This window comes from Pelodiscus sinensis, chromosome 9 (genome assembly GCF_049634645.1).
Source record: "Pelodiscus sinensis isolate JC-2024 chromosome 9, ASM4963464v1, whole genome shotgun sequence".
NCBI lineage: Eukaryota > Metazoa > Chordata > Testudines > Trionychidae > Pelodiscus > Pelodiscus sinensis.
In genome coordinates, this window is record NC_134719.1 from 64,020,330 (window position 1) to 64,039,970 (window position 19,641).

The following is a 19,641-nucleotide window of genomic DNA, read 5'->3' on the forward strand; positions in this document are numbered from 1 at the left end:
AAAACGAGATCACCAATTAGTGGTCCTGAATTTCAGCAGGAAACTAGGACCTGCTTAATGCCCCACAATCCTGCTAGCAACTCACAGGTTGGGTTCTACTGTTCTGAAGGTGCCAGCCAAATACAGATTGCCGCACATCTTTGTATATAGCCAGGTAATTTGAATACTAAAGATTAGCTTGATATGTACTTTGCTACATGATTTATCTTAATGTTACAGCACCCGCCTCCAGATCGCCAGGCAGGACCTGGAAGACAAGGCCCCTTACCCCCTAAACTGGTCCCAGATGAAGATGAAATTTGGAAGCAGAGGCGAAGACAACAAGCAGAAGTTTCAGCAGCCGTGGAGCGAGCCCGTAAGCGGCGAGAGGAGGAGGAGCGCAGAATGGAAGAACAAAGAAAAGCAGCTTGTGCTGAGAAGCTAAAACGGTTAAATGAGAAATTTGGCTGCGTGACCAAACCGTCCCGGGAAGACCCGCTGAAGGAGAGAGACAGGGAGAGGGAGAGAGAGAAGGAGAGGGAAAGAGAGAGAGAAAAGGAGAGGGAAAGGGAAAAAGAGAAGGAGCGAGAGAGAGAGAGAGAAAAGGAGAAGGAGCGCGAAAGAGAAAGGGAGGAGAGGGAAAGGGAGCAGGAAAGAGAGAAGGAGCAGGAAAGGGAAAAAGAAAAGGAGAAGGAGCAGGAGAAGGAAATAGAAAAGGAGGAGAAAGCACAGGAACAGGAGATTCAAAGAGAGGCGGAAAAGGAGGAGAAAGAGGAAACAGAAGAGAAACCAGATCCTGTACCTCCGGAGCCTCAAGAACCAGTGCTAGCACCGGTAATAGAAAAACAAGAAAGTGAAAGCAGCAGTACTAAGGAAGAGAAAGGTTTGTATGGATTTGCATGCTGTCCTTTTTAAACACAGGGAGCCTCTGGGATTAATACACTGTAGGGTTTTTAATTTGTACAGCCACTGTAGCTCATGTGCAGCACACGTTGCCATGGACACATTGCTACTCCCAGTTCACTGTTTGATTCAGGCCCCAGGCCTGTGAGAATACTCTGCTTCATTAGGAAAGAGTCATAAAAATTGCAAATCCTACATATGTTGCAATTTTTGCTGCATTCTGCAAAATCGAAGCTTTCTTTCTAATGAGGTGCAAGTCCTCGATCTCACCGAGATACAGCCACCTTAGGGTGAGTGAACAGGTGTTTTGGTGACGATGCTCTTCTGTTAATGCAGTCTTGCAGAGCCATAAAGCCGCCGCTCTTCTCCCCTCCCCCCGCACGTGCTACTGTAAGCAAACATTTAAACTTCATCCATTAGTTAAAATCATGAGCTGAAGCACTTATTTCTCCTCTCTGTCTTGATCCTCCCACACCCTCAAGTGCTGAGGGTATCCACTGGTTTCTGCCATTTATTTCTGTCTTCAACACGTCATTGAGACTATTTACATATACTGGCTCTCACTAAGCACGGACCAATTTCTTCTTTTTTAAGGGTAAATTATTGTAAATCGGCATACTTGTTTCACAATCAAAATAAGTCAGGCAATTCAAAATTTGAACCATTCATCAGCATAAATTTGGCTGCATTGCATGCTCTATATATGTTCATTTTACAACATAAACAGCAATGCAGTTAGCTACACAATTTACTAGGGATGTTAGCAACTAATCGACTACTTGCTTTTCTTCCCCTTCCTCCCCCCCCGGCTCTTGTTGCCTCTATAAGACCCAGTACTGCATGATCTCCTTGGTGCCCTCTCCCCGCTGCCTCTACATTTTAAAATGAAGAGCTGGAGTCGACTACTGGATCTACCCCATTGTAGCTCTGCAGAGTGGCCTTTATCACTAATCATGTAGTCAATGCAAATTGTATTGACTACACAATTAGCCAGATAACCGCAATTTAATATCCTTACAATTTACTTTGGTAAACAGTAGGATATACTCCATATGTGAGATGTACTAGTGGCTCTTGACACTGCTCTCCAGCAACTCATTTTTATTCCACTCCTGTAACTTTTTTCAGCTTACCATGTATGCAGTTAGCCTAGCAGGCCATTATAAGAATGAATTGATACTGTCCAGTGTGGTTTCATTTCATTTTCGGTCTGATAGGCAGATTAATGTGAAAGTGAAGATTAGCTTGTGACTTATACTAAATGTAGTAGGTGCAAACTAACGGGCATTATTTTTATAGCAGAAGGTCAGCCAATTTTTACCCAACAAGACAGTGTTCGGAATGAAAAAGAGAGATCGCAGGTGGATCATGAAAGCGAACTGGATTCAGGCTCTCAGCCTCGACCTGCTGTTTCCTCGGGCTACTCTAAGCAGTTTCAGAAGTCGCTGCCACCAAGATTCCAGAGGCAACAAGTAAGCAACCAATTCATTAGCATCAGAAACTGAAGAGCTTATTTATTGCTGTGCAACAGAGACTGATCTTGGGATTCCTAATCCTCGCATTGGAGATGAAACTCATTACTGGCTGATGTTTCATAAAGATACTAAAATGCTTCCAGTCTTGTGTCCCTGACTTTATTGCAGACAACTCTTAGATGGGGCCGTTTATCCGCCTTTTTCTATGAAGGCAGGGTGTCCAATTGAGCCAAAAATAAAAGCATTGTTTAAAATTAGCAGATTGTGTCTTTACACAATTGTGTCTGCTGTGTGTAGACCATTTATTTCCTATTTTTCCCCTTAATCTTTTTACTCCCAGTTTATCCTCATGCATTTTCTGAATCCTTGTGCCTGATCCATAAGGTAAGTAATTCTGCAGTCTGATAGATGCTTTTCTGGAGAGAAGTGGCTCTACTCCTAGTTGTCAAGGGTTATTTGCAGGGCTCGACGACCGCGGCGAAAACCCACTCACCAGCCGCGCATGCGTGCACCACTGGTAACCGGGGTGACCAGCTGAAATCTACTCGCCATGGGCGAGTCGATATGCGGATTTGTCGAGCCCTGGTTATTTGAGTAGCATGCAAGTCACCTAAGCTTATGAAAAAGCCTTCTTTTAATGTTGTGTGTCTAACTTTGTAGGAGCAGATGAAACAGCAGCAGTGGCAGCAGCAGCAGGGGGTACTGCCACCGTCTGCCCCATCGCAACCTTCCAGTGGCCCTGTCCCTCCTCCCCAGCATAGACCCCTTTACCAGCCAATGCAACCGCATCCTCAGCATTTAGCTTCTATGGGCTTTGATCCACGCTGGCTTATGATGCAGCCTTACATGGACCCACGAATGATGTCAGGAAGGCCTGCTATGGATATGCCTCCTATACATCCAGGTAAAAGCCAGCATGCATTCTCAGTGAACATCCTCACAGCATTTTCAAACAGTAGACGATGCATTCCCTAACCCACTGTTTGTCCGCTGACTGGAAGGATCAAATAGCACATAAGTGCTATCTTTTTGTGTAAATATCAGATCAGGCAATCTCAGTAGAAAAATGGTGCACTCTGCTTGTGTCTTACTGCATTCCCGTACGTGCTTATCAAATGAAACCTCATTTTGGTGCTGCATCACCAGGATGTGGTGACTCTAGCTAGGTTTGTGTTAACAGCTTCACACCATTGGGCCACCCCTCTTGTGTTTGACCCAAGTTTGTGGAATGATGAGCAATGCAGGTTAAGACTTTTCAGAGTAGCATACAGTGCTGGCTCTCATGCTGATAATCAAATATTAGCCCTCAGGAAACAGTGTAGCAATAGTTTTCGGCCTGTCCTCTGTGCACCGATCACACTTTTAATCTTCAGCATTACCATTTACATCCCTGTTGATGTCATCGTTGAAAGCTAACAAATGTCTGAGGCGGGAGGTGGGGTGACATCCACAGGGTGGCTGAGACTTTGGGGAAGCAACATAAAAGTAGACTTGTGTCTTCTGAGTAGTCCTGTAACAAGAATATTCTTTCCCTCTTCCTTAATATTCAGGGTTTAAAAAATCCTTTTGCCCAAGGGCATTAGGAGTCTCGCCTGGGCAACTGTAGAACCAAAGCTTGAATTGAAATTCAAGCGCTCTCACTTTCCAAACCTAAACCGAATGTAACCCAAACTAAATCCCAGCTTGCTCAAGTGGGAAGTCTGGCCGATGCTGCTGTGGAGGATGCGTAGGGCGGGAGAGCCAGTCATGGCCGCAAGAGCAGCTCTGTGTTGGGAGCAATCCCTGCAGGCCCTGTACTTGATAAGGAAGTGTCAGAAGGGGATCTCTGTGTACGAGCTCTTTGCTCGTCATGCCGCTGGTTTATTTCCTCCGAGCCAGAGTTTCAGTTCTTCAAAACTTGTCTTCTATATAATTGTGATCAAGGTCCTTAGAGAAGGGGTTGGGGGGACGTGCTGAGATTGTGGTCTCCATTCCTTGCAGTTGGCCCTAACTGAACAATCTCTAGAACTGGTGGTGGTTCTAATGCTTAGTCACCAAGCCAGAAACAGAATAGCTTCTGCAATACCTTGTTACCCCGAAGCCAAAATACAATTCCCTTAAAGCAATCCAACCTTGGCTCCCACCCAGCCAGGTCTCATATGATGATGATGATGATTACTGAAAATCTTCTTCATATAAAAGTTCTACCAAACGCAAAGGATTGCACACTTTATCCATCAGGTGAATGTATTATTCTTTAGCTCTTGCCCAAATGCATGCTTAAAGCCAGTTCTTATTATAACTGAGATTTATTTAAAAAGAAAAGAGCTAACAGATCAGTATACAGATACACATGAACAAGAGGTCTTGGGTCCCAGTAGAGATGATGCGTTTTCAAGTTGCAAAGAGTTCTTGCCAGAGTCAGTTCAACAAGTTATAGACCACTTTCCAAATATCCAGTATCAGGATGGTCCAGATGGGACTGGAAATCAGTCTTATAGACTAACTGAAGTGTAGGAGCATAAGCTTTCGTTGGCAAAGACCCACTTCGTCAGATGCATGTGACGAAGTGGGTCTTTGCCCACGAAAGCTTATGCTCCTACACTTCAGTTAGTCTATAAGGTGCCACAGGACTCCTCGTCGAAATCAGTCTTGTGACTCAAACTTCCCCTGATGCTGCTGAGGGAGATCTGAGATGAAAAGGATTAGAGCCCAAGAATTTTTCTAGGCCCCTGGCAGGCTACTATCAGCCTCTTGAAGGCAGGTGTTTCGTGGTTGAATAATAGTGTCTCTTTGAAGTAATCTCCTGTTTCCTAAACATCATGGTTAGTTAGCTACATAGATTAATATAAGGCAATTGCCTGGGTCCTGCCATTTACAGGTAGTTTGCTATATTCTTCAAAGGGAAATTAAGACACTACATTCACAGTTGATTTAAATGTTAATATCACCTTTTGATCTTTAACAGAATACAGGGATACACAGGAGCAGTTTGGTCACATTGTCAGTCTCTAACTATCTATGTAAACATGTGAAATATAAACTTTATGTAGGCTTGAATCTGGTTCAATTAGCTTGCTAGTTGTGTAATCTTTTCTAACTCAATCAATGTATTTTGAGCCATTAAGGTCAACGATTTAATGCGACTCTCTTAATCACAGGAATTATGCCTCCCAAACCATTAATGAGAAGGGACCAGCTGGAAGGGTCAGCAACTGGGTCAGATTCATTTGAACATATTGCTCGATCAGCAAGAGAACATACTGTACCACTGTCCGAGCCCCGCATGAGGTGGGGTTCAGATCCATATCCCCATGCAGAACCTCAACAGGCTAGTACTCCTCCTAAAGTGCTAGAAGAGCCTGAGGATTTGAGGTGAGCCCTGCCTGATTTGTGTATTTCCATGTGCCACTCATGTCAACCAGACTTGTATTTGTTTAGACCTGCAGTCCATATTTGCAACTGTTCATGCTCAGTTGTTGCTACCTAAGGGGTAGGTATGGATGAATTCAGGACACGAGTTACTGAACTTAACCAGCTGTGCTTTGTGGCCCGTGGCTGGCAGATATGCATACAAGGAAAAGTTCATACTGAACTCAAATGTTCTGTGATAGAACTACAGGGGTGCTGCATAGGAGCTGCTACGTTGGACCACGTGAGCCTTCTAATCTAATGTCCTATGTCTGATGGTATCCTAAGAACCCCATAGTAGGCAGAAGTGAAATTATCTGGCCCTGTGAAGGTCTTGTGCTAAACCTTCATAGATGGAGATGGGTTTAGTTATTAGTGGGGACCTTGCATGAGTCAAAAGTCCTTTAACATGTTATGGGGATGCTAGAGAATTCAGTTGTAAATATGTTTAAATTAAACTTTGTTCCATTAAACACACATTTAATTGCTTCTTCACTTAGGCCTGAAGCACATTTGGAAGAAGAACCAATTGCTGTTACTGCTGCTTACCCTGTGGAACACAGCCAGTTGGATTCTCATCAAAAGACAGACTTTTTTAGAGAACCAGATGATGTGGATGTACAAAAATTCCCAATCAGGTCTTTGGAAGAGGTGCAACCCCTCCAAACTGACACACCTACCCCAGCAGTTAGCTTTGAAGTGGCTGATGAGAACATTATACATAGCGCTCAGGAAGAGCTGGTACCTGTAGGAGAGAGTCATTCTGCTTTGAAGAGAAGCGTTTCCCATGGTTCAAGTCATTCTCTAAAATCAGAAGAGCAGAAGAATGAGACAATACCAAATGTCCCTAAAATAAGTAGTAGATATGCCGAGACAAAGGAGCCAGTAGAAAGGTCAGAGATTAAACCAAAAAAAGAAGGTTTCATGAGTAATAGAATATCAGAAGGACCAAAATCTGAAAAGCCTTTCAAGCCTAAATCTGAAACCAGGTGGGGTCCCAGGCCAGGCTATGGTAGAAGAGAAGAAGGTAGCGATAGACCGATAAGAAGATCTGGCCCTATTAAAAAACCTGTTCTTCGAGATATGAAAGAAGAGCGTGAGCAGAGGGAAGAACGTGAGCAGAGGAAGGACAAGGAAGGAGAAAAAACGCCTAATGAAAAAGCTGGGAAGTCTGAAAAGACAGAAAAGAAGGAGCAGGTACAACCGTCTCCTCCCCAGTCAGAGCCAGAAAAGCCCCCTGCGGACAGTGTTGCTCCACCTAAAAAGATTGTTCAAGAGACGGCTCTAATTTCTGAAAGTACAGATAGCAGCCAAGCTGAGTCGACACTTAAACCTGTGCCCCAGCAGCCTGCACCAGGTCAGCCGCCTGCTGTTCAGCAGCCATCACCTGCCGTCCAGCCTCCACCTGTGCAGCAACCTGTGAACTCCGTTAAGGAAGAAAAACAACCCGAGAAAGTTGCTGGCAAAGAGCACGTTGTAGAGAAGCCTCGCCTAGAGACCAGGCCAGTGAGGCGAGAGGCTGGTTTGCCACCCAGAACATATTGGAAAGAGGCTCGGGATAGAGACTGGTTCCCAGATCAGGGATATAGGGGTAGAGGCCGCGGAGAGTATTATTCTAGGGGTCGCAGCTACAGAGGTTCTTACGGAGGACGAGGACGAGGTGGTAGAGGCCATAATAGAGACTATCCACATTATAGAGAGACTAAGCCTAGGGCAGACCACGTGCCTTCAGGACCTCTTAGGCAGAGAGAAGAAAGTGAAACTCGCAGTGAGAGTTCCGATTTTGAAATAGTCCCTAAACGGCGAAGACAGCGAGGTTCAGAAACGGATTCTGACTCCGAAGTTCACGAAAGCGCTAGTGATACTCTTCTTTCCGACAAAGACAGTTTGAGCAAAGGTAAACACCCCAAGAGAGAAGAGAGAGCTGATAGCAAGAAACCGCCAAAGCCTCTGCTGTCCTTCAAACCTGAAAACAACGTCCGAGTAGACAACAGATCCCTAGAGAAAACGTACCTCCGGGGGGACGAGGAGAATAAACCAAAACCAGGGTTCCTTCCTAAAGGAGAGCCTTCAAGACGCGGCAGAGGAGGAATGTACAGACGTGGTGGTAGGGATCCAGGCGGGCGCCCACCACGACCATCGACGCTAAGGAGGCCAGGCTATAGAGAGAACCAGTGGAATCCAAGGCAGATGGAGACCATTAAACCAGAAGAGGAGGAGCCACCAAGAAGGCATGAACACTATGGTCCTGTGCCCATGGATAAGAGACCCCCAAAGTTTGAGAGGAAGTTTGACCCTACTAGAGAGAGGCCTCGACGGCAAAGGCCTGCGCGTCCACCGAGGCAAGACAAGCCACCACGCTTTAGACGCCTAAAAGAAAGGGAGGCTGCATCAAAAATCAACGAAGCAGCAACTAGCTTACCGGCAAACGCTACAGTTGTTAATGCAGCTAATGAAGCGTCCAGCGCTGCTTTGGAAATTTCAGGGAGTAAGACACCAGACTTGTCCAATCAAAATTCTTCAGACCAGGCCAATGAGGAATGGGAAACTGCCTCAGAAAGTAGTGACTTCAATGAGAGGCGAGAGAGGGATGAGAAAAAAATGGCAGATCTGACCACGCAAGTAGTGGCCAAAGCAGGAGAAAATGTGTTAGCCCCAAAAAGAGAAATATCTAAGCGAAGTTTCTCCAGTCAGCGGCCTGGAGTAGATCGCCAGAATCGCCGTTGCAACAATGGGCCACCCAAGGCTGGAAGGAATTTCTCAGGGCCTAGAGGTGAAAGGCGAAGTGGTCCTCCATTAAGAAGTGGAAAAAGAGGGTAGGTATATCTTTTTCCAGTAACTCCCATGCTATATGGACATGATACAAATACAGAAGGCTCTAGCACTCGCTAATTCCCTGTTGTAGCTTAAATAGCCCTTTATGATCCATACGGTTCATAACTAGGGGGCACTGGAGGACAGTGACAGTCAGTCAGTACCACCTTGCGGGGCTTTTGTCATGGGCCTTTTGTATGGAAGGAACACTTTCATCTGCCTCACTTCAAACTTGTGAGAGTGGAGGGGAAGAGAAGAGAAGAGCTTTCCAATACCGTGTTAAAACAGCCAGCTCTGTTGGCAGATGTATAAACTCTATTCCTCTCCATGAGACTTAACATTTAATGGAAACAAGTGATTTAAATCCCAACTCTGCAGTCTGTTGCTTTAATCCTTTTACTGTATTTAGCCCATCAGGCCCCCCATGTCACATTCTAGTGGGAAATCCATGAACTAAAAGAAGCACGTACTCCAGTTCAGGAGAGTTTTTCTCAACTGCACTTGAGCATGTTGCTCAACATTAGAAGTGAAATGATTATACTTATCTCTGTATGCAGAATCAGATTGAAACCTGTCCTCAGGGATAGATTTCTCATGCCTTGCAGCAACACATGATGGTTTGACAGCATCTTCTGCACCCTATTAGGGAGTGTCATGCTGCTGATCTCCACCTTGAAGACTACTTCAACAGTGGCCTATCTTGAAAACTTTGGCTGAATAGTCTAAGCTGTTGGTCCTTTAGTTATAAAACTTGGAAAAATCTTTTGTATAGTACTGAAAGAATTGTGAGTGTTTGACAAGAAGGCAGAATTCTGTAGGTTTTTTCCCACTGGCCCTCATCTTGCTACAGTATTAGTTACTAATCTATCAATAATTCCATGGTGTAGTTATTCCAAACGCAATTAAATATTAGGGATTTAATACAGAGACAGCAACACGGGGCTTCAGGTGTCTCAGTGGGAGCAAGTATGTGTGGGAAGCTGGCTTAAAAGCCAGCTACCATCATGTGTTGGCTCCCCGGGGACAGACGCCTGCTGCCTTGTGGTGCTGCCTCTGTGTCAAAGGTGGCAGGTGGGAACTGGCTTTTAAGACCTGCTAAATCTAATGCCAGGTCCAGAAGTTCAGCTTAACGTACGCGTCTCCGGCTACATAAATAACAAAGCAGGTGTTTACGTACCTTAAGTCGAGCTTGGCGCCATGTCCACAGCAGGACGTCAACAAGAGCAAATGCGCCCGCTGGCTTCCTGTGCTCCTTGCAAGGAGTACGGGTACTGGCACTGACCAGGTGCACCCTCAGTGTTTGATTTAGCGAGTCCTCACAAGACCTGCTAAATCAAACACCAGAAGATCAATCTCTGACACAGCAAGTGGAGACATGAACTTAGTAGTTGCATCTTAGCCATCTAGTGTTTCACTAGCAACGTGATCTGCATGCAGATGTTTCTAAGGATGGTCTGGGGATGGTGGATAAGTTCTGTCTGTGTAATCTTGTCTAATGAAGGCCATTTGAAGACCAAGCAGGAAGCATAACAGCTGTAGATCCCACCATCAGTAATTCCTTACATCAAGAAGAAGTTGGTAGTGCTGCAATGCCAAAGACCTCCAAGGATGCCAGTGGCAAAAAGAGGGAAGAGCCCAAACTAGGTCCGAAGAAACCCAAGGAGAAGGTGGATGCTCTTTCCCAATTTGACCTCAACAACTATGCAAGTACGTGTTTAGTGGTAACCAAAAAACCCCTGTTAATACATTAGTAGCCCTCCTTCTGGAATTAGATATGTTTAGAAACTGGAAAGAAGAGTGGGGGAGAAGATACTAGTTAATAAATAGCGCTAATAGCTTTGCAGTTAGTGTCCAGAATGTGTATATTTTTTCCTATTAAAACTATTCATACTGGTTTTCTTTAGCTCTTTGTTTTATGGAGTTTAGTCTGGCTTTCGGTATGTGTGTGGAGCCACTAAAAGAAGCCTGTTACACTACATCCTTTTTCTTGAAATTTACCAGCAAAAGCGTGGGAACTTGAATGCTATCAGGATGATCTTCAGCTGCAGTTGCCTGAAGCTATGCAACGCTAATGGAATTTCTTTTTATTCCAAAATCCTGATTTGATGTTTCTTCTACTGCAGCGTTTCCCAAATAGTGCTCTGTGGAACCCTGGGCTTCCATGAAGCGAAAGTAAGGGTTCTCGCAGAACCCGATCACCCTCCTTCCCCCAAAAGCCGGTCTTAGGGGAAGGTGAGCTGGGAAGTTGCATGGGGCCGCCACTTTCAAGGGGCCGCCAGCTGCCAGGATCTTAGGGGTGGGCCATGCCCCCCCTTTCTTTTGGCTTGATCTGTTTTCCCTGTTGTGGGGGTTTTGTTTGTTTGTTTTGGTTCTTTGTTTTGCTCAACCAGTTTTCCCCAGTAGGTTTTTTTTTAAGGGTTCTATGGCCAAATAAAATTGGGAAACACTGCTCTACTACATAATAAGTTTGGAATTGTTGAAATGGAAGGAAAAAAATGTACACCTTGTTTTATCTGCAGGTGTTGTGATCATTGATGACCACCCAGAAGTGACAGTAATTGAAGACTTTCCATCTAATTTGAATGATGATGGCTTTACGGAAGTGGTGTCAAAGAAACAACAAAAACGTTTGCAAGATGAGGAGCGCAGAAAGAAGGAAGAACAAACCGTGCAGGTTTGTTAATCAGGAATGTCTTATTTTTGTACCTGTTACAGGAATTGTCAACAGTGCAAAACCTGTTTCCACACAGGCATTTTTCACCATTCAAATTGCAGGATTCTGGTTAATTGAGATTGTTTAGCTGAAGTTGTATAGGGTATGTTTCTCCTTTCATCCCTCTGACTCCTTCGATAGCCGTTTCCACTCTAATTTGAGTAATGCATCGTTAAATTGTTGGCTGCTGTAACCAAAAAGTTTTGTTTGTGGACTCTTAGTAAAATGCTTTGTGCTACTGCCTTTGTGTGTCCATTTTAATGAAAATTTCTTGGCCACGAACTAGGGAGATGTTCTTAACGGTGTCATGATGCAAATGGTTCCATACATTATAAATGTTACCAAAGAAGCACTTAAAGTCCTGCTTTTTGCTTCTCCGGTGTTCCATACTTGACAGAAAAAAGGCAGGCTACCTTAAATGGCTCAGCCTTTTGTAATTTCATCCTCAGGTTTGGACCAAAAAGAGTTTGGGTGAAAAAGGCAGAGGTCAGAATTCCAAGCTTCCTCCCAGATTTGCAAAAAAGCAGCAGCAGCAGGCGGCGGCAGCGGCAGCAGCAGCACAGCAGGCCCAAGCGCAGGCCCAAGCGCAGGTGCAACAGCCTCAGAGTGCATCCCAGCCGACAAGCCAGCCACAGGTGTCAGTTCAGCCTCAGAGCCAGACAACAGGAGGACCGAGCAGCACAGAATATGCAGCAACAGGCAAAGCTCTGCAAAATGCCCAGGCCCATCCTGCCCTCGGGAGTGAACTGTGGGAAAATAAGGTGGCATCCACAGCTGTTGTTAACGACATCTCCAAGAAATGTAAGTGGTATCTTTGGATTTTTTGCCTGGAAGGGATAGGAGAGAGACATTCTGATTGGAGAGTTTTAGCTGGGGACAGATGTTTCTGGAGATCTCAAACATCCTGGAATGCAAAGAGAGTTCTCATATTGCACACAAATACGCAGTTATGAAATGTTCCGCAAGACTGCTGAGCTGTAGTCTTCCAGATTCCCTGGAAATGGGAGCTTTCCTGTTAATTGAGTAGCCTCTTTGCTGCCTCCATCACATTCACCGTTCCCAGCTACCATTGGTTTCCAAGCTGGGTTTCTTTGTCAAATTTGTGTGTGTTTTCAAATATGCTAATTAGGCCAATTGAAGTTGACTTTAAGGAATTTCCTGTTAAAAGCCGAAATGGAGATCTGGACTCAAACGTGCTATGAAGTCCAGTCACTGTAGTTTCATTGTCCATTCTGTTGTGTACTTAATCTAAATAACAATGGGTTAACTGTGTGGGGGTTTTTTTTTTTTTAACTCTATTGTATTCTCTGGTTTTTTAGTGGGACCCATTAGTCCACCGCAGCCCCCTTCAGTCAGTGCATGGAATAAGCCTCTGACATCATTTGGGTCAGCTACATCTCCAGAGGTAAGAGGAAAACTTTAAAAAAAAATCAAGAACATTTGAAAGTTGTTCAGTTCGTATCTTACGGGTTGTGGGACAGATTAAATGAGATTATTGTGATGGTTCTCACAGCACCCAGGACTGAATCACCTGGGTAGCCCCTGCGTCCAAAGAGAGGGAGCCGTTATGTTTACTAACTGGGTTTTTAGCTCCCTCCACCAGCAGCCTTCTCTTCTCTAGACTCTGCCAGTCCTCTCCTTCCCTTGCATATTAACGGCAAGTGCACCCTAGCCTCTCAAGGTCCCTCGAAATGCTTCCATGTGAGACATACTCTGAAGCCAGTTAGCCACAGAAATCCCAGATCCTCAGCTCCCAAAGGAGCACTGTTTCTTAGTTACTAATTTTACCTTAAGCCACTGTGGAGAACACTCTACAGAGTACTAATACTGAAACAGAAAATTAAGAATAGAAGAAAGACGGTGGTGAAAAGAAACGATTGAAATACAAAACAAAGTCAGAAAACTTGGACTGGGATGTACACTTTCCTATTTAATAAATTAGGTTTCTCCCTCAAAATTCCATCTGTTGTAGAGCTGGCTGGTTTCCAGGAGTCAATCTTCCATGAAAAATATACTCATTCTGCAAGATGTCTCCTCAGTGAATGGATCTAGAGCGCCTCTCTCCACTCTTATACTGAGAGAGTCTCTAGGCTTTATTCATAGGCAGGGCAGTCCATGATCTCTTATTATGTTGCTTATTTGCCTCCAAGTGGTTTGATGGTTTGCAGTTGCCTTTGATGGTTTTTTATTAAGTGTTCAGTGATGGGGCAATATTAGACTATGGAGCTTTGCATTACATCACTGGCTAAATTTGGAGCAGCGGTAACCCAAACCTGCTGCAAGAGTAGGCCATCACCAAGTAGTAGTAGTATCCCAAGGTTACTTCTTTTAACCTTAAGACCATAAGGCCATAAACGTGAATATAGTTACATTATTACTCAGCTATTACCTGTACACGTACCATGCCATGATTATAAACATCGGTAAATTGCAAGCTTTCAATAGAGGCCTTGTACGTTACCCTTTATGGACATATACCTTGTAAGCAATGTTATCAGGTCTAAGATGAGTGTTCTTTTTCAAAGAACAAGGGGTTTGTCACAGTTATCTAGTTCTTTCATTGCATTATTTTTCTTCAGCTAGATGTCCTTACTAAATCATATGGATGGTGCTAGCTACTGACATGATCTAATTTCTTACTGAGTAGTTGCAGCAAAAGTTCTTATTAGAACAGTGTTCCTCATTAGAAAAATTTAAACTGCATCGTTTAGAATAAACTTGCAGCTGTTAACTTGTTAGCTTGATTATGGAGTACTGGTTTAGCAAATGCTTCAAGATTCAACTCAGAAGAAACTATTGTAATTAACTTGACTGGAATTTGTTACACAGCCTCAGATTTACTGGTAATAATTCAGCAGTTGTATAAATATAGCTGATTTTTTTTAAAGAAAAAATCTTAAATATAAACTTAATTTCTGTTAAAACACTTGCAAATATGTTTAGCTGCTCTATGCATACTTGACTATAGCTCACAGTCAACAAGGTATATGCATCCCCTTGAAATCATCATACTTGTAAGGTGTCTTTTACCTGTAAGCCATATTTTCATAGTCCCAAAAGCGGGACAATAGAGATGCTTCCTCAGAATTACAAATCTACCTTTCCTATACACTTCTAGATGCTTGTACAAGATATCTATCCCAATATAAAACAGTAAATTTGTAAATAGACTGACCTTACCATCATCAGCAGATTAGAGAAATCTTCTCTCAATCTTTTTTCTGACTTCTTTTTAATTATTAACTTAGTCAACTTCAAAACAATTGAAAGTAGTTAGATACCTGCCCTGTATTCTCCATCCAGTTGTAATGGGTTTTCAACTGTTTTCCAATTTTTTTCTCTTGACTGAGAAGCTCAGACAAAAGAAGAAAAATACACAAGATGCTTTCAAATGCAAATCTGTCCCTTCACTTGTCAAATTGCATAGTTTCTCTGTGATTACAATTTGCCCAACTTCCATTCCCTGACTCTTGTATGTTTCGTTATATAACTACATTAAAGCCAACATAAAAAGCTATTCCGAGACAACCTTCTGGTTGAGAATTTGTTGGAAGTTTAAATGCATGTTCTTGGTACCTTCCCTAGGGAACAAAGCCTGGACAAGAAAGTGGAGTTGAGCTCGGAATAGAAACTATTCAGTTTGGAGCTCCCGCTTCCAGTGGTAGCGACAGTGAAGTTGGCCCTGTGCTTTCGGAGAAGCCAACTGACAAAATACCTGAACCAAAAGAGCAAAGACAAAAGCAGCCTCGGGCAGGACCCATCAAAGCACAAAAGGTAAGGACGAAGAGCCGTTGCCTTTAGTTTACAGTGTACAAGCTGTAGAGTGGGCTTCTGGGTGGCAGAGAAGTCCAGTCAAAAGGAAAAATACCCAAACTGGGCTTGAAAAAAAATTAAAGGAATTATTACAGGTGTGATCCAAACAAGACAGACCTCATTTCCCACTGTGTTAAAGTGTGTCTGCTATAGTAGCTAAAGTTGTTTTTTCATAACGGTGACTATCCGCTACCAGTCTTGGTTTTCCTTTTAAAACTGTGTACATATTATAATGATTTGTACTGTGATATTTAGGGTTCCTAACTGATCCTTTGCTTATTGCATGCCAAAGTGCCTATTCACACAGGAATACTGAGCACTCTGGAGGGGATGGAGGATAACACTCTTGTGGTTTAGGACAGACTGGATTGTTTCCTAACCAAACTGGCCCTGACCTCTTTTTCAGTCTCGAACATGCAGCCTTTTACGAAACGGGGGGGACATGAGAAGTTGGGGGGTAGGGAAAGAACAAGAGCTGCTCGTCCTGCAGTGGTCCTCTGCATTTTTCTAGAGTAACTTGGTGGGTAAGAACTGAGCCTATCCCTGAGGTCCCAGGTGTATTGTTGCTTGATTTCCAACAGTGGTTCCAGCACACTTGCGTACTGCTTAGGGGTTTTTTTTTCCTGAAAACCACTTAGTTACTTAACTCCATTGTTACTTACAGAACTGAAGGTCATTAGAGTGCCTCCTTCAGGTTGAACCTCTCTAATCCAGGACACTCTTATCTGGCAGTATCTGTGGTCCAGCATGATTTTAGTTACCTGGATGTCCACTTATCATGGGGATGGCCAAATTCCCCCAGTCTCAAAGTTTGCTTATGGCTACCACTCCAGGCTGTGTGTTCTTTACCCCAGCTGTCTTCTAAGAGCCCAGTAAGCAGTGGAAGTGTTGGTAATGCTGCTAGACAATACTGATCTCCTATGGTTTGGCAAATTCTCTGGTTTGGTACCGGTCAGATCTCAATGATGCTGGTCTAGAGAGGTTCATCCTGTACTTGTTAAAGAGCCAGCATAGTTTTCATAATTGTCACACTGACCAGGTAGCCTGTCTTCTAGATGCACTTGCATAATTAATGTTAATAGCAGCAGAGGACTACTCAGACTAAAGGTTCCTATAATTGACTTGATGTAAATGCTTTAGTAATAAACACTCTTCTGAAATAGAACTGAACTCAGTCTTGCATTTAGTGTGTATTGTGCAAGTGTCACATGAGTTGTGTAAAGGTGATCTGCAAAGGTAAAAAAAATGCCATTTTTTTTTCAGTTAAACACACAGTTTTTAATTAAGGCACAATTGTTTGCACTTCTCTGCACTAGAAGGTTGTACTGCTTTAACTATCTGGTGCTTGGTTAACATGGCTAACTAGACTTTAAAGAACCCTTACTGTTTGCTCCCTCAAGGAACAGGCCCACCGCTTTTTGAGTCTTGGTAGATGTCAACAAAATGTTTTGACTCTTACTCTCCTGGGCATGTAAGGGGTTTAACATTCTCTAAAAAAGCCAGCTCTGACAAGTTAAAACACTAATTTAGCTTCCAGACTTGAATCCAGTAGAAAACAAAGAATATAAGCCTGGTCCTATTGGGAAAGAGCGCTCGCTAAAGAACAGAAAGGTGAAGGATGCCCAGCAGGGAGAGCCCGAGGTGCAGGAGAAGCCCAGTACCACTGCTGTCAGGAGTCCAGACCCTGTTTCGACAAAAGAAACTAAAGCTGCAAATGAACTGAGCACTGAAATAGGAACGATGATCTCGGTGTCTGCTCCAGAGTTTGGAACTAATACAAAGGTAAGACAAAAAGTGGCCCATTTCTTGGACCTCACTGAACAGTGTGTGTTGAGATCACGTCCTTCACTGTAACTCATTACATTGGGCACTTACTGTCTGAATTCAGCTGTAACATTTGGTTGCTTGATGATAAAATCATCCAAGTGTTGCATAGACGATCTTGCAGAACATTGGAGTAGAAAACTTAGTCTGCTTGCCTGTTGTTTGTTCTCAGGAAGTAATATTTAAATTAGGGCGCTGCTGTGGGTCTTGCACTCTGTGTGGGATTGGGGTTGAAGTGTTCTAAACTGTTACACGGCCTCACCAGTGATGACACATGCTCGCTAAGCTGTAGAAAAGTCTGTGAGGAATAGCACCAAAGAGGTTGGACTAGTCACAAGCCTTTCACTTAAAATCAGCTCCTGGGTGTATCCAAGTTGCACACAGAGTTGTGGTCAGCTGCAGCAGCTGTAGCAAAACATTGGAGGGAGACGTGGCTTGCAAGTGCAAGTAACACAGCAAGGGGAAAGAGCATGTGACAAGCTTTAGTATGGAGGAAATTTACAAAATCATAAAGAATGTAGATGTCCAAATCTGTGAGATTTCAGCGCTTTTGGAAATTTTACCTAACCCTCCCACTCCCCCCTGTGGAATGTGGTGAAGACGACGCTTATGCTTCACTGTGCAATCTCTGCAGTGCTCTCTGATTTTGTAATAACATTGAACAGGAAGACTTCTACTTCGTTTGCTTTCAGCCCTGATCCTTGCACAAAATGGGCTGTGGAAGAATTAACAAAGGCTTCCCAATGATCCTCTCCTGCCGCGATAGCTCCTCTGGGGCCTGTTGAATCCAGTACAACTTTAAAATGGCCTACAGATCACCTGAATTTACCCCCGGAAGGACTAGCCCAGTGCCAGGGTGGGGCAGTGACAAAGGAGAATACAGCTGGAGAAATTGAGCTCCTTGCCCATCAACTGGAGATGGAAAAGTGGATGTTTTAAATAGGAGCTAGTGAGTGTTTCAGAAGCAGGTGGGCACTGGCAAGACAATTGAGTGACTCGGGTCTTCACATTTGTAATGCTCTGTCCCAGTTGCTTGCAGATAGTCATCAGGTAGTACTGCTCTTTTGCTAGCACTGACAACTGTATGTTGAGGACTCTGAGATACTAGTCAGTCCAAGAATGTTGTTTAAATAGTTCTAAGTTAACCAAAACTTCAAAAAGAGAGAGCATATCCGTGATCCTTGCTGAGTTGTCACATGCTCCCCAGCAAACTGTAATCCTCCGAGCATTTATTGGAGGCTGCACATCCTTGGAAAGGGTCACCTTGGGAAACATGAGGGATGGTGCATCACTTCTGCAGTGCACACGAGGTGGTCTCTGAAATGGAAATCGGTTCTAGCCTAATACATTTTGAATGTTCTATTTCTCCTGTTGCCAGTAGTGGAAAGTTTTTGTTTTAGGGTGTGTTGGCAAGTTTGTAAATTGTCAGTGCTGCAGTTTTTAGTCTTGTCTGTGTATTGGCTACTCAGGGATGGCGTAGACGGAGCTTGGTCCTGCCTTGAGGGCGGGGGGCTGGACTCGATGACCTCTTGAGGTCCCTTCCAGTCCTATTATTCTATGATTCTATGAACCAGCAGACTTCAGTGGCTTAAGCCCACCAAAAAGAGGGTCATAAAGTGTGAGATGAGAAGTGTAATCTCTGAGGTCCTGATGTGGTATTTTTGGTGACTGCCAGGGAGATGGTGACTTTCCATCCAGCTTGGGCCTTGCTCTGTTATTAGAGCTCAGTTGGTTTTTTGTAATCTGTTGAAAGACCAGACCATCCCGCTGAGGCCTGCCAGGGGAAGGAGAAAATAACCGTTTGCCTAATTCTTCCCTGGAAGCAGTCAGAATGGGAAAGGTGCCTAAGCCGATGACCCAAAAGCAAAGCTCTGGGTAGTAGCACAAGCAGCATGTATCAAGTGTGGTCTCTGCAGGAAGGCTTAAAGGCCCAGAGCATTAAAATTGGGAGCTATCCCAGCCCTTAGCTGAAACATTGCCATAGACCTTTTCCCCCGCTGTTTGAGTTAAATGGATGTTAATAAAACAGTTTGCCTTGCCCCCTCTTTTGCTGAAATGTTATTCATTGTGATGTCGTAATCCTATTTGTTCACTAAGCACCCATAAAGTTTTCTCTGAAAAATGGGTGGACAGAACTTAAATTTCTAGTGTAAAACCAAGCAGGAAAATGCTGTTTAGAAGAGGGAAAAAATGAAGTTGTTTGCTTTGGTAATGTTTTAAAAAAGTCAGATTTCTGCAAGCCACCTTTGAGGTAGTGGTTATACCCACTTCAAATTAGGGATGTAAAATCCCACGTAATTGGTTAATCGGTTACGTGTGATGGTTAACCAGTTAGGGGGGCCACTCCCAGTGGGCCTGGGAATTGTCTACATTTGCAGTGTGAAATGGATCAGCGTTCAGCAACCACGTTGGCTTGGACACTTGCCTCATGCCAGGAACAAATCAAACTTATTTTCAGATAATACATAATTTAGCTTTAAACCAGCCTTTTCCTTCCCATCAAGTTCTTTCTCAATGTATCTCTTCTCTCTTTCTCTCTCAGCTTCTAGATTCTCAGCTTTGTACAACATTCTCCTTCTAGGTAACTGAGGGTAGCTGGGGAAGTTGGCCCTTCTATTCAATGTTTGGTTGCCCATTCAAGCTAAAATAAGTCTTGCACACATCTTTCCCTTGTCATACTGCTTTGGAATGCTTTTTACATGAGGGATAATTATTGGTTTCTTCAGTATA

The 19,641-nt window shown here is 43.8% G+C and overlaps 1 protein-coding gene across 16 annotated transcripts in view; it reads left to right on the forward strand.

The window, feature by feature from the left end:
- PRRC2C (proline rich coiled-coil 2C) overlaps positions 1-19,641 on the forward strand; it is an 85,965-nt gene that overhangs the window by 35,373 nt on the left and 30,951 nt on the right. For 14 of the 16 annotated variants that reach the window (XM_075937009.1, XM_075937012.1, XM_075937015.1 and 11 more), the window contains exons 12-22: positions 220-862; positions 2,182-2,354; positions 3,018-3,261; positions 5,498-5,711; positions 6,248-8,563; positions 10,063-10,268; positions 11,081-11,235; positions 11,724-12,075; positions 12,594-12,679; positions 14,860-15,048; positions 16,618-16,869. In XM_075937009.1, coding sequence (XP_075793124.1) covers positions 220-862; positions 2,182-2,354; positions 3,018-3,261; positions 5,498-5,711; positions 6,248-8,563; positions 10,063-10,268; positions 11,081-11,235; positions 11,724-12,075; positions 12,594-12,679; positions 14,860-15,048; positions 16,618-16,869 — 4,830 coding nt within the window. The remainder of the gene's footprint in view (positions 1-219; positions 863-2,181; positions 2,355-3,017; positions 3,262-5,497; positions 5,712-6,247; positions 8,564-10,062; positions 10,269-11,080; positions 11,236-11,723; positions 12,076-12,593; positions 12,680-14,859; positions 15,049-16,617; positions 16,870-19,641) is intronic. The other 2 variants (XM_075937010.1, XM_075937023.1) reach the window with 1 other exon arrangement.